This window comes from Numenius arquata, chromosome 8 (genome assembly GCF_964106895.1).
Source record: "Numenius arquata chromosome 8, bNumArq3.hap1.1, whole genome shotgun sequence".
Classification (NCBI taxonomy): Eukaryota; Metazoa; Chordata; class Aves; order Charadriiformes; family Scolopacidae; genus Numenius; species Numenius arquata.
In genome coordinates, this window is record NC_133583.1 from 4,490,471 (window position 1) to 4,513,245 (window position 22,775).

Genomic DNA, 22,775 nt, shown 5'->3' on the forward strand with positions numbered 1-22,775 from the left:
AGATCGCAACACTGGGAATTTCACAGGAATAAATCCCGTGTGGTGAGACCCTGGCCCAGGTTGCCCAGAGGAGCTGTGGCTGCCCCATCCCTGGAGGGGTTCAAGGCCAGGCTGGACGGGGCTTTGAGGGACCTGGTCTGGTGGGAGGTGTCCCTGCCCAGGGCAGGGGGATGGGAACTTCATGATCTTTAAGGTCCTTTCCAACTCTAACCATTCTATGGTTCTATGAAATCCTCCTTAGTTTCACAAACTGATTTATCACCTTTAAATGTAGAGTATGACAGAAATACAAATGTTCTGGCTGCCCCATGGAGTTGAAGCTGCGGAAAGAACGGAGACACCATTCTTGGAACGGGGAGAGTAGGGAAAGCGGAGCCACACGTGGCCCTCAGGGTGCGAGCACTGGCGGTGAACTGGGCCACGTGGCTGCTCCCCGCTCCAGGGACTGCTCTGCGGTCTCTCACCGCTCCGTAGGGCTATTTGATCCGTTATTTTTCATCTAAGTGCCACAAGCCCACCACTGAAGCCACAGCGCTACCAGCACTACGCTTCAGCCCTGTAACCACACGGGCTGCCAGGTCAGGACCCTGCCGAGGTGAAGGACCAGCGTATTGTAAATGATGCATCTCGTGCAAAAGGGTGAACCTCCCGCCCTACGCTCTAACGTCAGGTTTACTTTTAGGCCAAATCTTCCAAAAGCTGGGCCTTGGCTACTTAAATGGCATTCACTTGGCAGTGAAGCTCTGCAGCCTGGCCATTCTATACTGCTGTCACAACAAGCCTTGGCTAACGGGATCCCAAAACGGACTTTACCTTGCAGCGAACAATTACTCTTTCAGAATTTTGTCCAAAACTCAGATTCTGAGCAGATGTAAAAAATATAAATTTCTTCATGCTGAGAAAGAATAGCCGTACTAAATGAGAAACTACAGAAAAACCACAATGCATAAACATATGGTCTTTTCTGGAAATATACACACTACAATAAAATCCTACCAAACTTTATACTTAATAAAAAAACCGAGTACCCTGAAATCCTCAAACTGTATAAATTTGTGATTTTATATTATCAGTAAATTCTCTTTCATATAAAGATGTCAGCGATGTCTGCAACTCAAACATGAGAGTAAATGACTGGGTTAAAGAGAGCCAGGTTCCCTGGAACGGGGCTGTGAGAGAAATAAATACACCCTCTACACGTCAGGCGTAGAGAGAAAATTGTACCATGCGCTGGTGAGCAATACATTTCAAAAATTCACTGTCCTACAACTGAGCCAAAGCCCCAGACCAGGGAAGACAGGCGTTTATATGCTGCTTCAGTACAAGCTGAACAACTCCAAGGGCTCTTAACACAACAACAGACCACAACAGATCCCTGGGAAGCTGTTTAAAAACCTGAAAGTTCCTTCAGCACAAACCCCCACGGATTAGAGCCTCTGTTAGAGTTACTGATATTACAGTTGATGGCCTTCAGTCACTAAGAAGCCAGACTATAACTTGATCTCTCACATGCAAACTTTACCTACACCTACTTCAAAGCAAGTCTGACATCCGCCTAGCAGGTAACACTACAGAACGTAACATCAAGAAACATGTTTTATTCTTGCAAAGACTATTGCAAGTTTGATCCTAAATTTATAAAGACCACCATGCTGTCTCCAGAGTCCCATATTGTTATCCTTACCTGAAAAACCACTGAAGGTCTTTGTGATCCAGGATCCTTCCCTGCTCTGGAGAAATAAAATGAGAAACTTCATTATCTTCAGATAATGGAAACTGCAGGAGGAAAGAACAAAAATAAAGCTATGAAGATATGGTATTATGAACACAGTACGTCTGTAGGTGAATGTTAAGGATTATAAACTCCTGGAAAATCAAATCTATGGGGAAAGGAAACAGATTACAAGGCATGAGATTCAGAGGAATGCTTCAGGCCACTTAGACAAAAGAAGTTGAAATATTTGGTTTTCACTTGTTTTCAAAGTTAAAGGGATGAAGAGTATGAAATTTACTCAAGTGTGCAATGATACCTTCTATTTCCGTCTCAGGAAAAGCCCTCAATTATCATTTACGTTGTTCATTTACACTGAGTTTTTGCAAAGTGTAAGTCTGACAATTACAGAACTATTTCTAGTTGTTTGTAAAAATTATAGCACTGAATTTAGATAATGGAAATACTTATGTATTACAATGTATTTCATATAGAACTATGTTTCCGATTGAAATATATTCCTACTTTATTTCCATTTGTTTCCTGGATAAACAGTTTTATTCCTCTTTTTACTTGTTAAACTAAATGCATATTTTGTATCTGATTACCTTTTTTATGTACATGCCAATTATATATCTAGAATATATTATGTATTGTATCCGTGGGATTATGTCAGATTGACTTGTTATTATTAGTTATGTAGAGTCAATTGTGCTCGTAAATTGCAAAGCTTTGTGTTTCTATTTATCAAAGGGACAGCAAGTTTTATTAATTACTTGCCCAAAACATTGTAGATGATGTATTTTCATTCTTCAGCGCTCCATTAAACAAACAGCAGCCAAATTCACTTCTTCATCAGAAAGATGCACCAGAAGATGTAAAGCAGTCTTTTTACATTTCTAAAGAAAACTTTTTCATTACAGTTATAAAAACTTCAGTATGCTTTTCACAGAAGAAAGGGACACAAATTTCTTAGGGATGCTCCTTCATACTTTACATGGATGGAGAAGCAGAATGGCTGATGCACCCGTTTCTTCACTGAAATCAGCATATTAATATTTCTTTTACAAGGAAAGCATTACCAGACAAAAAAGGCCGTGAATTCTTACTCTAAAAAACTAATTCTGAGGCAGTCTTGGAAAGTGTCAGTTAGACAAGAATAAACTCTCTGATGAAACTTCTTCCTTATCTTTCACGGACTTGTCTTATGCAAATTTGAACTCATCCAGAGAAGACGGCGCCTACTGGTTCATAATTCAGCTTCCTGTCCAACATTCTTGCTAGAGATTACATTGGTTAAGGTCTAAAAGTTAATTAGTGCTGAAGTTCTCTGGAAATGCATCAAAAGTTTCTGAGGACTTCATCAAGGCCTTGGTCCAAGTCAAATCAGCATCTGAAATTTGATGTCATTAACTTCTTCATAAAAAAATGCATTTCTTATGCCACACATCTTCAATTTCTACATGTAAAAAACTGGGACACAAGAAAGTTTAGGCCGAATATTAAAACCATCCATCAACTTTAGATCAACGGGGAGAAAAGATCTATTTTTAAGCAAGTATTTAGTTTTTCTGCATATCAACAAAACACTTTGCACAGTATTTAAACTGCTGGTTCAGTTCTGTACAAGAGTGAAGATGTTTCCTCATGAAGAGATGTGATATTCAGTGATTCAGAAAAATCAATCTTTATTGGCCTGGAAGATTCTTCTGTCATTAGCAGAAGCTACGTGTAGAGAATTATCTGGAACCAGGATACATTTCATGGTCTAATGACAGAAAAAGCAAATTAATTCTACATTAGGTGCTATGTTTAAGGACAGGTAAATTATAGCTTTAAAACCAACTTTTCTACTTTTAGCAATTTTTTTGAGCTTCTTGTTGCGTTTTCTCCTTAATGCTGTATTTCTTTCAGTTCATCAGGATCTGCCTCTATTCACATTGTCAATCTTGTTGGCATTTATCTGCTGTCTTAGAAGAGACTTGTGTAACTGGGAATTCCTGTTCTGAGAGTGCTCAGGGGGTCACTCTTCTGTTTAGTCTATTTCTGCAGCCCTCCACTTCGATGTATTTCAGTTCTTGAAATAATTTTATCCTTACCACCTCAATTTAAATTACATTAAGTCCAAATCTTCTATTGCTATGAAGTTATTAACTTCATTCGCTCCTCTCCAGAGGTATTTGTTGTTATTCCATGCTTTACTTATACATACAAGCATTCTTCATTTATTTATAGATACAAGCATTTCTTCTACTTATTCATATAAGCATTATGACCTGCGAGACATACAATTTACTTTCAGTAGCCTGTTATGTTTAAGAAGCAGTATCTGACCATGTCAGATGCCTACAGTTTTAGGGATGGCTGGAGCCATCACAGAAGAGGAAAGAGCTGAGGTTATGCAAGCAATCTTCGCACTGCAGGACCCCATCCTCCGACCTGCATTTCTAAGAATCATAGAATGGTTTGGGTTGGAAGGGACCTTAAAGATCATCCAGTTCCAAACCCCCTGCCCTGGGCAGGGACACCTCCCACCAGACCAGGTTGCTCAAAGCCCTGTCCAACCTGGCCTTGAACCCCTCCAGGGATGGGGCAGCCACAGCTTCTCTGGGCAACCTGGGACAGTGCCTCACCACCCTTGGGAGCAAAAAATTTCTTCCCGGTATCTAATCTAAATCTCCCCTCTTTCAGTTTAAAACCATTACCCTTTGTCCTATCGCTCCACTCCCTGATCAAGAATCCCTCCCCATCTCTCCTGTAGCCCCTTCACGTACTGGAAGGGGCTCTAAGGTCTCCCCAGAGCCTTCTCTTCTCCAGGCCGAACAACCCCAAGTCTCTCAGCCTGACAGTTGTTGGGAGTTAGGATCTTATTAAATACTTTTACCTCACGAAATAATCAGACCTTCCTTGAACCAGGAGGACTAGCGCAAGATATCATCACTTTTGTTAAACACCAAGGCCCGTGGAGGGGAACCTGACGGAAGGACCCCAGGGCCGGCGAGCGAAGCCCGGCCCGTGAGGGAAGGCCAGGCCCGAGGGTCGGTGGAAGCTCCCCCAGCCTCCCCCCGGAGCTGGACTCCTCTCCCTTACCGTTACTACGCTCTCACATCTCCCCCCTTTTTGTTCTCTCCGGTTTTGTCCCCTCCCGAGGGCGGGCAGTGGGGCGGCCCCTCAGGGAGGCGGCCGGGCCGCCGCTGGTTCCCGCCCCGCCGGCTCTGCCTGCGCATGCGCATCCCCCGCCTCGGCGCCAGGCGCGCACGGTGAGTGGCGGCGGGGCCTGGCCTGAGGTGAACGGCGTGAGGGAGCGGAGCGGGGCTCTCCCCGCCGCCCGCCGCTTCCTCGGGGGGTTCGCTTCCCCTCAGAGGCCTCGGAGGGTGGGGTTGCGGCGGCGGTTCGCGGCCCTCGGCCCGTGGTGCGGGTCTGCCCGTGGGAGCCCGGGTCGTCCCTCCTTCCCTCAGCGCGTCCCCGCGGTCTCGGCGGCTCGTCCCGTGGGCCTCGGGGGGCACGGCCGGCGGGCTTCCTTCTCCCGTGCCCCGCGGTGCGGCTCCGGGATCGGCCTGTGGTAAAATCTTTGCGTATTGACCCACTTCAAGGAGCAGCAGGCGGGAATTATGTCTTACTGTAGTGCTTTGGACAGAGCAAAGCGCTTGCTCCTTTTCCTGCCAGCCCTTTGCTGTAACAGAAGCATCACAGTTCTGGTGGGGTTTTTGAGGGGGTTTTTGTTGTTGGTGGTGTTTTTTGTTTTTTTTTTTCCTCTAGTACATAGCGGTCTTTTTACAGAAAAGGCTGGGAAGCTTAATTATTTCGGGATACCTGATTTTAGTTGGAACAAGCGCTGCTGGGGATGGAGTGTCGTGTTATTGTGGGGTGGATCTCAGCGATTCCTGGTCTGTGAAACACCTGGGGCTCGTGTGGGAACCTCCAAATGAATGACCTGGGGCCATTAATTGGTGCCGGGGATGCCTGAAGTGCAGCAGTGCTGAGAAGCTCAGGGTGGAAACAGCTGGGCCTGGCTTTGGGGTTGCTCTTAAGTGTTAATGAACCTCTGGTTTGGGAAAATAAAAACAGCAGGCAGGCTGGCATATCATCCTTGAGGGCTCTAAATGAGCTAGTGGATTTTTATTACCTCTTGACCTGTGTTGTTAGACAGTGTGTGGTGCTTAAATAGATAAGAAGAAAGTCCACAGAAGCGTACATCAGTTTGCAGGTGTTTTTCAAGCCAGGTGGTTTCCTATGTAGTTAGAACTCAATAAGTACCCTGCAGCTTCTCAGCCTGGAAAGGGTGGGAATGCAGCCCTGGAATCAAGTGATATGGTGAAATGGGGAGTTTTAATTTTTTTGATACCTGTCTAATGAGGTAGGTTACCCGTAAGAAAGAAAAACCTAATCTTTTAATTGAGCCCTATTAATGGTTAACGCTCTGTGGTTGCTTGTGAAATTGTCAGAATGAGGATATGCTAAATATAGTGTGTGCTTTCCTGTGCTCCAGATGTTTACGTTCAATTGTTTCATTAAGGTGCAGAGAGATGATGCCTTCAAATTCTTGATAATGTGCGTTTTTTGTTGTCATGAGCATGTGGAAGATAATTCTGTGAGAAACTGAAATGGTTGTCTTGGAGAATTTTGAAGAGATACCATTTGCTCTCATAAGTTAGAAATTACAATGATCTTTTCTTGTTTTCCTGTTTTGATAGGGCCACAGAGCCGGTGGTTGCTTTTCCTGCTGGATTCATCATGATAACTCCAGCATTTGAGCTGACCCAGGATCCGGATTTTCTTACAATAATAATCAAAGTACCTTATGCCAGAGCTTCAGAGTTCGATGTGTATTTTGAAGGGGAAGACTTTAAATTTTATGCTAAGCCGTACTTTCTCAGGCAAGTAGTGGAAGGATTTTAAAAAAGTTGAACTTAAGTTCTTTCTCTATTGACTTTTATTTTTTTTATTAATTTTGGTCCTGTCGGACCATTCTTGGAGGTGCTTCCCCTGTATACGTTAGTTGACCACAGGGGATTTTAGTGGACTGGTAGAATGAAGTGAATTTGTTATTCTGAGTAAGCAGTATAAGAACTCTAGATGAGTTCTCCTATCCTGTCACTGTGGCTTAGCTTAGAGTTTTTAAATTGCTGAGTCTTCCATGGGTTGTACGTAGTGCCAAGGTCGTCATGTCTGTGGTGGCTGTGGCCTCATCCAAGCTGGGAAATTGGGAGTCACAAATTTTCTCTCTCTCAGATGCTGATCTCTTGTACCAGTAGCAAGGGAAAAAGATTTTGAAGTACGTGGGGATTTAACTGCGTGACTTCCATTAGTGTCAAGAGGAGTCATGCAGTTAAGTCCTTTGTACTGCTTTTGGAATGTGCCTTACATTTTTATAGGCTGAGACATTACATTTCAGAATTAGTCAAGCATTCAATGAGACGTCTCATTTTTTGCCCACAGATTGACGCTTCCTGCAAGAATTGTAGAAGATGGCAGAGAAAAAGCATCTTATAATACGGATGAAGGTACTAGTTAATGTTCTTAGTATGTGTATCATTAAAAATGTTACTAACTCTGCAATAATTTATACTTTGCTGCACTGGAATTGCACAGAATTTATTGAAGTATACGGTACTGTAAATAAATGTAAAGTTTCTCGTATGTGGTATAAAAAAAAGTCTTGCTGGGGATTTATTGTACTTATTTAGGCCACCCTTAAGCACAGAGGACGTGTTCAAAACTGTCCTAATAATGAAAAAAATACGTACACGGCCTCCTCAAGCCCTGTGGGGGCTAGACATGTCATTGTACCAAGATCATTAATTTAGTAAATCTGCAAAGAAGTCGGGTAGTGCTGAGATAATCCTGAGGCAGTCTCTTGGCTATGTCTTAAGAGAGAAGACATCAGCTTTTCTCCACACCTTAAGGTGGAAGGTATTTCTGGAATAACATATGTATGTTCTGGAATTAATGTATTCATTAAAAAAAAAAACAAAAAAAACCAAACAGAAATAAAACCTATAATTTCCTGCTTCCAAAGCCTTTATTAGGTGCTTGACTTAAGACAATAATCAGATTGCTGAATGTAGTTTCCTGTGATCTGTTGAATGCTTGATTGGTGGAAGGATCCAAAATAAAGGTTGTATTCTGTTGGTTTGTGTCTATACAATGTGAGTCAAGAGACCACAACTGGTTAAATAGTCTCTTCTGTGCTTTATCATTAAAATTTAATTTTGTGAAACTTGTCAAGTAAGGTTAAAAACACGCAGAGATTGAAGCATAATAAAATGCGACCTGCATGTGTCCCAGTTTCTGTGAGTCTTTTTCATTAGAAGAAAAATGCACGTTTTTGTTTTTCTTGGATAATTTAATGCAGTAGCTGTATTCTGACTTCCCTTTAAGGAACTTTTACAATTCGGTTACCAAAGGAGATTCCTGGCCAATATTTTGAGGGACTGGACATGCTGACATCTCTCTTAGCACCAAAGAAATCAAGATCAGGAAAACCTTTAGTAGAAGAGATAGGTATGGCAAAAAAATCCTATTTATACTGGTGATACATGTACATAATGAAATGGTTAATAGTTATAGATTTACATGGTGATTCATGTAGAAAAATAGAGTATTTCTATTATTGTCTAGTCCAAGGTATGAGAAGGGTATGTGAATGAATCTGAAGGTTCGGCTAAGTATAGAAATACACGTCATCTTTATAGGTTTAGTTATGTTTCTGTTTTTCCAAAATGTGCTTTACATATGCTAATCCTCTGCAGATCTTTGTACCCCTCTAGTGGCTGTATAATACACACACATTTGAGTCTTCTCCATTCTACAAGGTAGTGATAGTGGACTTCTAGCTCAAATTTCAGCAGCTAATTAAAACCACAGGTTCTAGTGGATGCCTTGCTGAACATCAGTACTTAATACTGAACATCAGTATTAATAAGAAGGCTTGAGTATCTGTGTTTAATTTTTTAATATTTATTTGAAATTATTGATAACATCACTTTGCTCCTGTCAAGGGTTCTCTTAGTATCAAAATCTGATCATGTTGAAATATACTTTATTTAATGTTCCTGGTCTTCATTTTTGAAAGTTTGAGAATTTAGAGCAGGACCTATGGATTACTGATGCGTCTGCCTTTATGACCCAGTGTCATATAAGATTTCTTAAAACATGTAGTAAAATGAGAAAGGCTTATTGTGTTATAAGTGTTTGCCTTTCTATTAAATGTTATACATTTTCTATATGATAATGTTCTTTCTCTGATCATGCAATAGATACAGCTGCCTCTGCTGAATTGTCTGAGGAGGAGGAAGAAGAATTTGACTGGGAACTAGAGCAGACCCCTTACAAAGAAAGTGCAGAAATCACGCTACCGCTCCAGTACCGTTACGGCTTTGGGAATTTGAGGTCAGGGGTGTTCCAGCGGCTGCAGGTAGATGCATTTTTGTCTTTTCCTGTCCTAAAAGTTCTGGGTAACCGTCTTGCTAGGTAGGCTTCCTGGCTCATTCTATTGTCAGGAGCTTCTTCTCTATTACCCCATTCTGTGACTCAGAATATTCTGCTTTTGCACGTAGTAGCACAGACAAATCCTTGTTCCTGCAGAACTTAGTGGGTGGTCGAGACTGAGTTAATTGTATAGGTGGTCTGTTTCTGCAGTAGTTTCAGTATTAGAGGAAAGGGCTGAAAAAGGCTGAAAAATTTTACCATTTTTCCTTGGTAAAAATTGTCTGTGGAGGTGAGCTGCTTTCACCAGCACTATTCAGGTCACCTGTGAAGGGATGGAGAAAAAGGCCTGTATGAAGCACGCCACGTGCCAGGTGAATAGTTCTGGCAAGCTACAAGCTGTCTACAGGCTTTTAACAGTCTGCTGTTAACATTTTTGCTTTATGTTTGGTATTGTCTTCTATTCTGACTTCAAACATGTTTAACATCAATGTACAGTATATTTCAGATGCCATGAATTTTAATTTATTTTTAAATTAAAAGAAATTGCTCAAAAAAAACCCCCAACAAAATAAAGCTAATGTATAAGTCCTGTTATGGTTCTTGCATTAAAAATTTTTTCGTTGTGAAATTCATGGTAATTTTCTTTGTGCTTTTTGTTTTAGACTTGATTTTCTCACAAGACAAAAACTTTTGAAGTGTGCACTCTTCGAGGTGTCTGCCCACCTGGTATCTGTAGGATTTACTAGGGTTATGCTGAGGCACTGAAATTTACTTTTATGGATTAATTGGTGGGACAGGAGCTTTAAAATGCAGTTACTTTGCCCTTGTGTGGTCAGCAGTTTCTTTAATTCATGGATGGATTGAAGCTAATCCTAGGTAGTATAATAATACCTGTAGTATACAGAGCTCTTATTAAAATAGTAGATGATAATTTTTGCAGTGTTTTTACTCTAAGCAATTTAAGTTGTAGCTGTTTAAAGCAACTTAATTATGTATCTCTGTAACTCATTATTGCATGAATTGTAGTATTTTCAGGGTTTGAAGCAGAAGGATGGCTATTTATGGAGAAAGTATTTACAGTCTGTTAGGATATATCCACTGATTCATTACCATGAAATTCGTGAAGAAGTACATTTCCCATCAGCGTTAATGTGCCACTACTTAATTATGCTTAAAAGGGTACTGCAATTGCCCATTAATTAATGTATGGCCACTTCAGAGTGTGAGAGAATCTCAAAAGTGACAAGAACAGTATCTATGCTTTTTATCTTGTCTTGTGGTTGTGTGCCTTTGTTAAACATTGCAAATTTTACTGTAACGCAGAATAACCTGACTGCCGTAAGATAAAATGGCCTGAGTAGACTTCACAGTATCATCAATTCTAAGGAGCTTCAAATAATTGAATTTTCTTGGAATTTTGATGTTTTGTTTGCACAATGGAGCCTGAATTTGGAAGATTTGAAAGGGAGGTTGAAAATCAACTCGGGATTTCAGTGTAATGCTGATAAGCATCCTTCCTAAACTCTTACTAAATAAATCTGGCATATCATACCTGTGGCTTGGTCATAGAATTTTTGTTCCGTTTGCAGGATGAACTCAGTGATGTTATTGACATTAAGGATCCAGACCAAACTCCTGTTGATGAACGTAGGAGGAAACGCCTGGCAGCTGAGGCTGCCAAGTTTGACCCTGATCATTACCTGTGAGTATTGATCTACTTTACCTGGTCAGGTAGAAGTACCTCAGGTGAAATACATTCACTTTTTCTTTTCATAAATGATTGGGTTTGAGATCACTTTTGGAAATAATAGTTTTACTTTTTATTTGTCTGTTCTGTGTCTCATCACAGCAGCCTTAGAGGGTATTCTTAAGTGTTACACTGACAGAAGACCTTGCTTATCTGTTTCGGGGTTGCTCTGCTGTTTAATTACTGCTTAAGTCAGCATTCAAGCAGGAGCTGCTTTGAACTGTTGTTCACCTCTTCAGCAGCTGAGTAGCCAATCCCTGCCAGCATTTTGGGTTGTAGATGTCAGAACTTTGTTTTCCCCTTGTGAAACAAGGATTACTGAACCATTCTGGTCTATGAGGAAGTAAATTTGAGCTTTGAAGTTGTGAAGATTTTGCCTAGGCCACTTTTGCCTTCGTCACATGAAGCCTTTTTTACAGCAGAATGAGGAAAAGTTCCAGAGTAAGATTCTGTGTTTCTTTGTGCTTTGTCCCATGTAATGAAGGTGGAAATGATTCTTGGTACCTTTTAAATTGGAGTATTTTGGGTCGAGTTAGGTTCAGAAATTTCCAGATAAGTAAACTCAATTGAAACCATAAGATCTATTAATATCGTGATTCCTGCAAGATTGATTTGGTGGGAGAAGAGTGTGATCCCTAGTAGGGAGAATTAATACTAATGGTGTATTTTGTTGAGAAGAGGTGGCCTTAACCCAGTTTGAGTTGTTTTCAGGAGATATCTTTGCAAACTTGGATTTTTCCCGCAGTCGGGTGTTTCAGAGACAGCTGCGTGTCTTTCTGTAGCACATATAAAGGCTTTCTTGAAATGTCACTTGGAAGTACATTTCCCAAGAACTGAAGTAGTTCCTAACCTATAATGTGATGCAAATTACAGTAATTGGAAGTTTCCATCTTAGACCCTGTGTTCTAGCCTGGTAGATGAGCTACAACTGTTTAGTTTAATGGCTGTCTTTTGGATGCTTCAGAACAGATGGCACCAACCTTTCTTCAACAAAAATTGTTTTCCTGTGTACCCCGAAGAGAAGGATGGCTCTGGGAGAAACGGTGGCAAACAGAAGTGTTCTGTTGCCTTTGAGGAAACTGCATGCTGACTGATATCTTTAAGTTTCCTTATAAAGACACTGAAGGAAGGCAAGAAAAAAATCTGTCAGTGTGAGAGTAAAGAAAATTATGTTCTGTGTTCAGTAGACTGGGCAGGTTTTGTATGATGATTAAGAAGGTATTAAAAATTTCCTGCATATTTTTTTTTTTTTTTAGTTCTTAGTATTTATAGTATTTTTTGGCTTGAGGAAAAAGCTAAAAATTCTGAGGAAGCTTAAACTTGCATCCTTTAGTATAAATCCTCCCAGAATTACTATATTGAGTTTTTTACTATGGTGGCTTTGTGCTGAGATGGAGGCAATCTCTCTTGCAGAATTCATGTACAACTCTTCTTTTTCCACCTTGCTATGGCATACCCGTGTTTACCTAAAAGTCCGTCCCCATCCCTACTTTATCTTTGCCCTTCAGCTGCTTACTCTTCCTCCCCAAAGTATACACAGTTTTAAAGTGGGAGAGCTTCCCAGTAAAATCCAGGTTGCTGCCAGTGACGTTGTCCGAGAAGTCTTCTCTTTGGAATGTTTTTCCTTTAGATCCATCCAGAACAAATCAAGATTGTTCACCTTCATGTCATGCTGCAAACTCATCAATTTCCTAGGCTTCTGGGTGGCTCAGGAAAGGTGGAGGAAGTAAGGAAAGGGTACTGTAAGATAAGAGAATATTGTTTATGCTTTTAATAATGATTATTTTCTGGTTTTAAGTCAAAGGACATATTTCTAATGCACAGAAAATAGCTTGGAGCCAAGTCAGGTGTATTGTACATATGCACTAAAATATACCGATGCACGCTATAAACTGAAATAAATAGTGTATGACTTTTTTTTTCCTAGGGCTGATTTTTTTGAAGATGAAGCTATTCAGCATGTTTTAAAGTACAAACCATGGTGGGTTGATGCTCATAAAAGAATGACAGCCTTTAAGGGAGGAAGTCATCAGGAACACGACACTCATACATTTGGTGAGAACATATATATATATATATATATATATCTCTCTAGACACACACCTGTTGTTTGAATGATAATTGCTGTGATGCCATGTTGTGTTCTAGGTTACTGTTCTTAAGGGAGAAAGTATGGGTTTATCTTACAATTTTCAGTCTTAGCCATTCTTCGTAGAGGAGTATTCTGTTAATTCACCTGTCCTCAAAGCAAAAAAATTTTTCTCTGAGGGACAGTTACGTACTGAAATCTTTGAGACAGTTGTGTGTGGAGCAGTTTTTAAGGTTTCAAAGGAGTTGCTGGTGTCAATAAGTCATGGCATTTGAAATCAAATCAAACCTATCTGTGATTGTCATAGCTAGAAAACAGCTCCTTTGTTGCTGTGCTTACCTCCTCTGTTTTTTTTGTTTTTTTGTGGTTTTTTTTTTTTTTTTCAGATTTTTTGAGTAAATGTTCTCCCTTTCCTACTTGTATTTTTAGTGGAAAAAATAGTCAAAACTGATTTTTGTGGCCACTTCCAAATATGGCGCAGACACTTCACAGCAAGTTTTCCAAGAATTAGCTGTGGAAGATTGTACCAATATGAGCTCTTATCTCTGTTTGATAAGCACGTCTTCTGTAGGATGTTTTGTTTTTTTTTTTACGCAGTACCACAGAAGTTCGTGGCATTTATTACGCTACTGTTACTTTTATGGGTCTTGGAGACTTTCTTCAAAGGAAGTCCTTTTAGAAACTAAAAGGGATGGTTTCAGATTTAGTAGATGACCTTGTAACAGCACTTTTAACAGATAACTGAGATTACTTTTCCAAACAGAGTGATTGCAGAGAGCATTACAAGTTACTATTATGCATATTCTTTTATTGTCCTTTGTTCATTTCCTATGTAGTATGAAAATCCGATGTTACTGAAGTAGATAATGATAATCCATTCACCAGAGGTTCTTAATAAATATTAGTGCACTAATAATACCTGCACTTCCGCATTTTCTACAGGAGAACAATAATGGAATTTGGGAAACGTTGTATATTTTACTGTGAATGTAATCTGATCTTCATTACTGGTCTCTTTTCAGCCTCTGAAGCCAGAAATTATTAATTATATCTATCATAAGCATTCGATTTAAAAAGGATTTGACGAAGGTACAAGAGGCTTGAAATTAGAATATGAGGAGTTCTTTTGTTTGTTTTTACCCATTCATTCCTTAGTAAATGAAACACTGCTACTGTTTGCCATTGTTAAGGAATATAATGAAAATTAAGAGCTGCTGGATGTTTTTATTGATAAAAAATATTTTTATTCCAAATTGAGATTCCAAAGTAAACCACATATGTGTATTGCTGGGTCTTAGTTTGTCTGTTGTTGTTGCCCCTACTTGAAAGCCTGGCAAGCCTGCTAATGAAAGTTACTCAGAAAATGGGGCTATATAAAGGATCATTTTTTCTCTAAGCCATTTGTTTTAACAAATACGTATTTAATAAGGATGATAAAAAAAACTTATTCTGACCTTTGTGTGGCTGAGTGAAGAGGCGCATGTAGTTTTGTGGATCTTTAGGAAATACAAGTAATGTAAGAGGCCATGTGGTGTTTGGGTTACGTTAATGATAACAACCCACCCTTTTCCTTAGAAAGACCTTAGTTTTCATAAAGTTTTTACTGCTTTTGAACGGCAAGAGCGGCTGGGGATGGCAAGCAGCTGAATGAGGATCTGAAACCATTAGAGGTTCCTAAACTGGAGTGAGTTGTGGTGAAAGAAACCACCATGAGAGGGAGTACAGGTTCCACTTGAAGGTTTCTTATGAATGGGAACACAAAAGGGCAGGAGGTGGGGTCAGGCTCTTGGACCTGAAATCTGATCATCAATGGGATGAGTTCCCTGTGGTTTTATGTTGCTTTTATGCTTTATCCAATCAAAGGAATGGTCTGGCCAATCTGAGTTACAGATTCAGGAATTCTTACAAGCTGAATGCGATTTGCCTGCACGTGTGCATTAGTATGTATTGCAGTGTGCATGCTTAGTAAGTGGAAGTGACATAGAAAAGGCACATAAAGGAAACAAGGACTGTGCTAAGTGAAGAACCTTCTTCACTACTTAAGAAATTTTACGTTATTTCCACTAGAACTGGGGAGAAGTCTGCGTTAAGGCGAGGTGTGCTGTACAGCTAGAAGGATGAGGAGGCTGTCGTTGGTACTAGAGCGTGCTTGGAGAGAGAAGCTTTTGAATACTAGTGCTTAGCTATAAAAAGCTAAAGGGTACTTGAGCACAGGAGCTCTAGGGGCACAAATGTTGTATGCATTGCAGTGTGTTTCAAGGTGTTCTATGAAGTGTGGTAATTCTCTGAGCCTGTGTATGCTTGTATTCCCCTGCAGGTAGGTGTGAGGTCAGACCTTCTTTATTATAAAAATCAGATACAAATGACTCCTGTTTACTTTTGAACCTATTTAAGGGCATAAAGGAGGGAGGGTTGAAACCTTCATGCAGTTTCTTTTTATTGCTTATGGAAAAGAGGCATAAAATGAAGAGTACCTTATTTTAGATGCTTTCCTTAACACAAGATATGAATTTGGGAAGAGTAAGAAATCTGGGTAATTTCTATCATCTTCCATGATGAGGACTTCCAAGCATACGGCTTGTAAAGAGAATTCAAATATTGGGGTGTTGAAAATGTCCACAGCTCATGGTAGGTGCTCTGCCATGGCCAGTTTGCAGAAATGTTTGTCTGTTGTGTGTGAAGGATGGTTATGTTCTTGATTAAACGTGTTGTCCAAAGCCATTACCCAAGAATGTGGGAACTGAGAGAGATGATGAAAATCGCATGCCGTCTGATGCGCAGCATCTCATCCTGGGGAAGGCTGCTGCCCTCAGACATGAAGTAGTTTATCTTCTTAGAGGGTTGCTCATTGAGGGTAAATGACTGATAAGACAAGAAGGTAGGAGTGGTAAAGTTAAATCCAGTGGTAGATTATAGTACAGGCTACCACAGCATTGAGGTATTGGCACTAGAATTTGACACCCGGTACCTTTAGGGTCCCTGTATTTTGTGCTCTGTTATTGCTACCATTAGGACAGTTCCCACCTGTCTGTGGAATCAGGAGTGTCAGCGGGAACTGACTTGGCAAGTTACTACATGGAAAAGTGAGTTTAGTGTGGTAAAGTGACATAAAAATCAGCAGGTTCCTTAAAAGTACGTTTTCTTATTCAGAACCAAGAAAATTATTTTTTAATGCTTCTTCCTTTTGGTTTTTATAGTCATTGGTTTCTTGGAACCAAAACCTTGTTTACTTTTGTCTTTATAGTGTCTTTGGCTACAAGGAGTGATCAGAAATACAAATTGATGTTTTTTGTGGTTTGTTTTTTTTTGCATGGCGTTACAATTAACTGAAGATTTTGTTTGGTTGATTACTGCTCTTACTTTCATCCCTGGCTATTCTCTCTCCTGTTTGTACATCATCAGGTTTTTTTTAATGTCTCATTACCAGATTTTTTTTCCTTTTTGGATCAGCTTTTCTGATTAGCATCTAAAGTCTTCAGCTCTCTTCTGTCCTTACCTTGAATCTATTTTTAATTTAACCTTTTTGCTCTTTCTTCAGCCTGTATGTATGGTGTGTGCATTTTGTCTTTTTTAAAATGTCTGCTTTTATTGTCCTAAATGTCTTTTATTTCTTTTATCCTTTTTTTTTGCATTTTACTGTGTATTGCAGTGATTCTTTTCTTCCCCTTTTGCATTTTTATTTGTTTATTTTCCCCATAGGCTTGTTAGCCACCAGGCTATGGTTTGTTTGAACCAACTGTCATTTTGCTGTGCATGACATGTTCATAATGAGTGTCAGGCCTGGATAATTTATTTTTCAAAAACTTTAAGGAATGGATAGATACTTGTTTGTAAAATTGAAGAAGTGTTTTCTCCAGAGAGAGAAATTTTATTTAGAACACCTGGCACTTTGCAGTGGGTTAAGGAACATCTTGTAACGTTTACTTTTGGGGATTGTCTAGTAGATCTCAAAGGTCCCTTCCAACCGAGAAGATCCTGTGATTCTGTGACTTGTATTTTCTGTGTTTATGGTCCAGTTGTATACGTTATGATACTTCAGAGAGTTTGCATTTTAGAGGAAGAAAACTTTATCTCGTATGTTTCATGAACTTCACTAGGAGTTTCTTTGCTTTCTACTCTAGAAGGGAAGTGTGGTTCACATTTATGTGTTCCTCTAGAGTGTGGGCTTTAGGGAATCTAACAAATACTTGTTAGTAAAACTTGAAAAAGTCAATTTTTTTTTGCTCTGTGTCTTGGACTGTTTCTTATCTCTGATGATGAGAGGTTAATTTTGAATCAGCTGTGAGACAAAAACAAACTTCAGGTTGTAGTCACTGATTAAGAAGAGTAGATCAGTAGTGGAATCAGTAATGTGTATAACGAATATGTACATCTTGACTGCTAACTGTAGCAAGCACATTGAGGTGGCCTAGAAATACAAGAGTGCTGGCATAACTGTATTGCATCCGTCAGAACAGGTATTCTGTCTGTGATGAATTCCCAGACAATCTGAAGGAGTTATTTAGCATCTTTGTAACAAAATTCTTCCTTACTCTAGCCATCAAAAGTGATTTTAAGCTTTAGGAATCTGATCTGCTGTAGCAGTCTTTGCTGGCAAGTTTTTGGCTGTTTGCTTGTCGGGATTTCTTCTTCTTTAGCTTCAGTTTTATCTCCTCTTTTGTGCTTCTCTTCAGGGTGAAACTGCTGCTTGCATATGATTTTATAATAAATTGTGTTGGACTCCAGGAGAGGGTTTTTTGGTGAACGCTAGTTGAAATTAGAATGCCTTTTTTATTCCAGTTGGACCTTCTTCTAACTGTAAACACCCTGTTGTGATACCTCATTAGACCTACCCTACTGTAGCAACTTACAAAGTGCTTTTATGTTATGTTTTTCAGAAACTAATTCTTTTCAAACGTGCTACAACATTGCACATATGGTTTTATGGATAATTTTAATATGAATGATAGAGGTGACTCGCTGAAGAATCAATGCAATTTAAGAACTTGTAAAGAAACTTGCTGATAGAATATAGACATATCATCTATATTTGTGATTTAAGGAGTAATATTGAATTGCATTGCATTAAGAGAAAAACAGAGTTAGAACTGCCATAGTCTTGCTAAATTGTCACTTTGTACTAGATCATAGCAAGTGGAAGAGATTGGCTTTCTCAAGATGATATAAAAGCTGGATTTTCTTTTTGTGGGAGCTTGTAAATAAATGGAGACTGGCTTGACTCCAGAGAAATGTTTAGCTCATCAAGAAGTTTCCATAGGAATTTAGATCAAGTATTTCATGGTTATGAAGCTGATAGAAACAGTAAAAAAGTTCATAAAGAAGGAACATTCAAAAATGTTTTTCCTAATTTGTAGTTTTATGTCTCAATATGAGGTGTGTGCATATGTTACGTGCCTTTGGCATCACAAACATTTGTTTCAAAACATGTCATAAAATTAGAAAGCTTGTAGAAACCTCCTGGGATAGAGACAACCACGTGTCTAATAGGCAGATTGTATCCCTGAGAATGTGGATTGTGGAAAATGATGATGAGCAGTGTTTGGGGAGGAACATCTTATAAGCACGTTTGCAATCATCATCCTTACGACAGAGCAATGGGCAAGGGCTTTAAAAAGGAACGTGATTTACTAGGAGTTGTAACCTTTTTTTTCCCGTAACCTGTGCTGTACGCTCCCCCTGGGGCATTTAGCTGCCTGTGTCCTAGGGGTCCAGGACTCTGGGTTATTGGTTATGCCCAGCTGCAAAACCTTGGCTCTTGCTGCTGAGGAACAACTGTGAGAAAGTCTGCAGAGAAATAAGAACAGTAAAATTGCAGGTAGGATTGTTGAGACAGGATCGCTAGTAGCTCAGAGATTCCAGAGGTAAATACCAATGTGGAAGATATAAACTGGTAAAACAGGGAATCAAGTTGGGGCAGGAACCTGTTGGATTATCAGGTGGAGTCTTCAGAGCTAATGAAGATGGTGGCTCAGCAATGTTCAAGGATCTGTCTCGGGGAACCACAAAGGCTGACCCTTCCCAGGTGCCTGCCTCATCTCAGTGGGGTAATCGTTAATTGTTTTGCACTTTTAAGTTTGTACATCTTGCATACAGCTTTTCTCTGCCCTCAGCTAACTATGCCAGAGCATAGTGACTCAAAAACGGGGTGGTAAAAGAGTAATTGAAGAGACATTTTGATATTAATTATATTAATTGTAAGGTTTTGGTGTGTCTGTGTCGTCCGCCCACCCCCCCCAAAAATTATAATTCAGTGAGTTAAGGGGTACATCCTGTATCTACCCCTGGCACTCAGGCTTGTTTTGAAAGTGTAACGAGAGTGCTGCATTGGGTTTGTTCCTGTCCTCGGAGGAATCTCGTTGAATGAGTGGTATTTTAAACTCAGGCTCGTTCCAGTGTTACTGGTGCTTGAACAAATCACAGTGTGGGACTTCCTCAGTGCAGCGAAGCATCGGTTCTTGAGCTAGTAACACTGTTTTCTCCCATCAAGTCACTGTGTGCCTGTAACTTTCATCTGTGGTGTGACCAAAGTGTGCTCACTACATCTGTCCTGTTCAGAAAATCAGAGCCTGTTGGCGTGGAACGCCTGCGCTCCTCTTTGCTCTGGCTCCTGGTGGTTTTCATTGTGCTGAATGGCTTCTTGATTTACTTTGTACAGAGATGGCTTCTAGTCAGCTGTCTACTTCATCTCTACTGTTATTTCAAGGCAAATCTGCCATCCTTTCTGAAATGTTTCAAGTACTTTTCAGAAGGGTTACTGTTCAATATTCAATCTTAGCTATCCATGTCTATTCCACTGTTTCCTAGAGAAATACTTCGATGCATTGTCACAGCGTGCCTGCTGTCTTGTTGTCATCTTCCTTAGGCATCCCAAAGAGAAGATTTTGGGTGAGAAGATTCTTTGGGTTGGCTCAGTATAGACATTCTTAACTAAATGACGTATGCTGAAGATATGCAAAATATGATGGTCATAAATGGTGGATAACGTAACTCTTTGGAAGGAAACGCAGCTTTCATCAGTGGGGATAGGATTTAGATCTTTGTTTGATCTTCCTGACACACTGGAAGGATGTTGTCAGACAGCATAAACGAAGCTCCTAAATCATGCCTAGGTCATGAGTCGAAATTGATAAGGCTTGGAAATACAGAATTGTACCTTTCCTTTTTTTTTCTGTCTCTGTTTCTTTTGTTCTTACCCCTTTCTACAATAAGAAAATAGACTGGGTTTTGTTATCCTATGTTCATGTTTTTATCCCATACAATGTGGACTTAAGAAACTTCAATTTACTAGGATCCTGATTGCCTATTTATCTCTGTATAAGACACACAGTTATCCATATAAATCCTTGGCATTTGCAGAGGGGTTCAAAATTCCCAGTGTGTACGTGCAGTACATTGCAGGGCTGGAACTTGACTTTGAAAGGAATATATCAGAGTTTAATAAAAGTTAAAAATGAAAGAATGATTTAGGCTTTTTCTTGTGTGATGAGTGACTAGCGATTAGTTACACACTTCTTTTTAAAGAGACTGTTGAAGTAGTATTACCACCTATTAAAATGAATGTGCCAGCTTTAAATTCATAATCAATTATCCTTTTACTTTTTATAGTTGTCTTCTCTGAGGAAGAGAAAGAGCAGCTGAGAAAGTTCACAAATAAATCTTATCTCCTGGATAAAAGAAGCCGTCATCATGTATATCTTGGTTTAATTGATATCCTTCTGGCGTATTGCTATGAAATCTGTGTCAATGAAGGAGACAAGAATGTAAGTTTAAAAAAAAAATAAAAAAGAAAAATTTAGTACACTTTAGCAACCTAGTGCTGGACCCTGTACTGTCATTTAGGAAACTCACAACTTAATTTGGGATTAAAAATATCTAATTGAGTAAGTTAAAATGAAAGACACTATATCTCTAGATTGAGCACATGGGGATTAATATGATTTCTAAATACTTCCATTCTTCTAGAGCAGCATTTTGGCTGTAGGAGAGAAGTGGAGTTGCAGGAGACTCCAGATAATTCTGTTTGTTTCTGGTTTAGTTTGTATTGTTATGTCTTGATTTATGTAAATGCAGATTTCACAAAATAATTGTTCTTTTATATTAATGATGCTTCTTCTGGTTTTTTGGACAGTACCACAAGAGGTGTGTTTTGCAGTAACACCACTACTGATTTAGATTCTGAAAAAGCATGGGAACTCATTAAGTCTATAGGACTGAAACTGTATTTAGTGTCTTATATAGGCTACCATTATATGCCTTTAACAAAACTGATTTTTTTAGGGTTTTTTGTGGTGGTGGTGTTTGGGTTTTTTTTTTGTTTTTTTTTTTTTTTTTTTTTTTAAAGCTTATGCACTGAGTATGGAAGGTGTTTCCTGAGGTGTTCTGGAAACTAGAGTGAGGCATTTAAATTTTTTTAAATTGACACACATTTAAAAAATAAAAAAAATCCTAATACAGAGTTTTCTTTTTCTGGTATTCAAACACTGGGGGGAAGCAGAAAGGCGTGTTTCCATTTTCAGGATTCTGGTGTTTGCCTGTCTCTTACCCAAGCAGCAGCCAGTTTTATTTTGTGTTCTGTATCCTAGGCTTTTTACAGGATATAAAGAATTAAGAAGATTCCATGGATTCCGTGCTGTTCTATGGACAGCTTACCTTGACTTTCTTCCCAGATACGACTTTGTGCTGAGAATCTCCTCCAATATCAAAATATTGGAACATATAAACAAACTGCTCTATCTTAATCAGACTGAATTGCAGGGCACGGATTTTAGAATGTCAGGCAGAAATGTCCAGACCTGCTTACTCAACAGAATAATCTAGGATGGTGATTGTATTGTGTGTTAGTGTTGCACAAAATCGCAAATATGTGTGGATCACAACTGTACAATTCCTTTTTGATCTTTGCAATGACTGTATAGTATATGTGGAAAACACGCTGTGGGGTTTTTTCTCTTTTTTTCTTTTTTTTTCTCTCTCTTTTTTTTTTTTTTTTTTTCCCCTTTTTAATAGGAAAACCAAGACTTTGAGGCCACACAAATTTTTACTAGAGCCAGAATTATAGATCAAGGCCTCCTGGCTTTTTGCCCTAATCATCCCACTAGACAAAACCACCACACAAATACTACAAATCTGTCACATTTTAAGAATAATGACATTTTACATGTACGGGGCTTTGGGACCCTCTCTGAAAGCCAAAAGTCTTGAGCTGTTTTCACAAAACGAGGCGTTTTAGCTTGAGCTTTGTTGATTCAAGTTTCTGTTGCTTGGTGAAAGGGACAGAATTCCACTAAAATACCATTTTTCTGTGATTGCTGTTGTATTTTAAAGGCTTTGTGCATGAGCTAGATATTCCCAATATGGAAACCAATTCAGTTATTTAACATCTGCATTGCAATATAATTTTTAAGGCTGTCCTGTGGCCATTTCGATGCACGTAATATAATTACTGCTTCATATTCACAAAGGTTCTTAAATTGCTGCCAGAATGTTATCTTAAATACTTTGCTAGCAGTCTTGAATGCTGAATTGGATAATACTTGTTTTACGGTCTTCTCTAAAAATCAGGTTGAATCAGCCTGGAACGTCAGGAAACTGAGTGCAACGTTGTGCTGGCTGGAGGTGAGTTCAAAAACTGAAGTTTTACATTATGTGTTTGCTGTATTATTTGGTTTTGGTATTATATGTTGGTTTTGTGGAAAGCTTACTCTTTCAGTATTGAAGATGAATGAAGTGTATGTCCTCTTTTAAATGAATGTTACGAGAAATTGATCGTGGCTTCTGGGCTCCCAGATACTGGTAGT

The 22,775-nt window shown here is 39.4% G+C and overlaps 1 protein-coding gene across 2 annotated transcripts in view; it reads left to right on the top strand.

The window, feature by feature from the left end:
- The first annotated feature begins 6,411 nt into the window (after window positions 1–6,411).
- The window catches only part of SHQ1 (SHQ1, H/ACA ribonucleoprotein assembly factor), a 49,320-nt gene continuing 32,956 nt past the window's right edge, over window positions 6,412–22,775 (top strand). Inside the window, exons 1-8 of one of the 2 annotated variants that reach the window (XM_074152402.1) lie at window positions 6,412–6,588; window positions 7,151–7,215; window positions 8,093–8,215; window positions 8,971–9,128; window positions 10,732–10,844; window positions 12,817–12,944; window positions 20,584–20,738; window positions 22,540–22,593. In XM_074152402.1, coding sequence (XP_074008503.1) covers window positions 6,446–6,588; window positions 7,151–7,215; window positions 8,093–8,215; window positions 8,971–9,128; window positions 10,732–10,844; window positions 12,817–12,944; window positions 20,584–20,738; window positions 22,540–22,593 — 939 coding nt within the window. In that variant the 5' untranslated portion in view covers window positions 6,412–6,445. The remainder of the gene's footprint in view (window positions 6,589–7,150; window positions 7,216–8,092; window positions 8,216–8,970; window positions 9,129–10,731; window positions 10,845–12,816; window positions 12,945–20,583; window positions 20,739–22,539; window positions 22,594–22,775) is intronic. The other variant, XM_074152403.1, reaches the window with a different exon arrangement.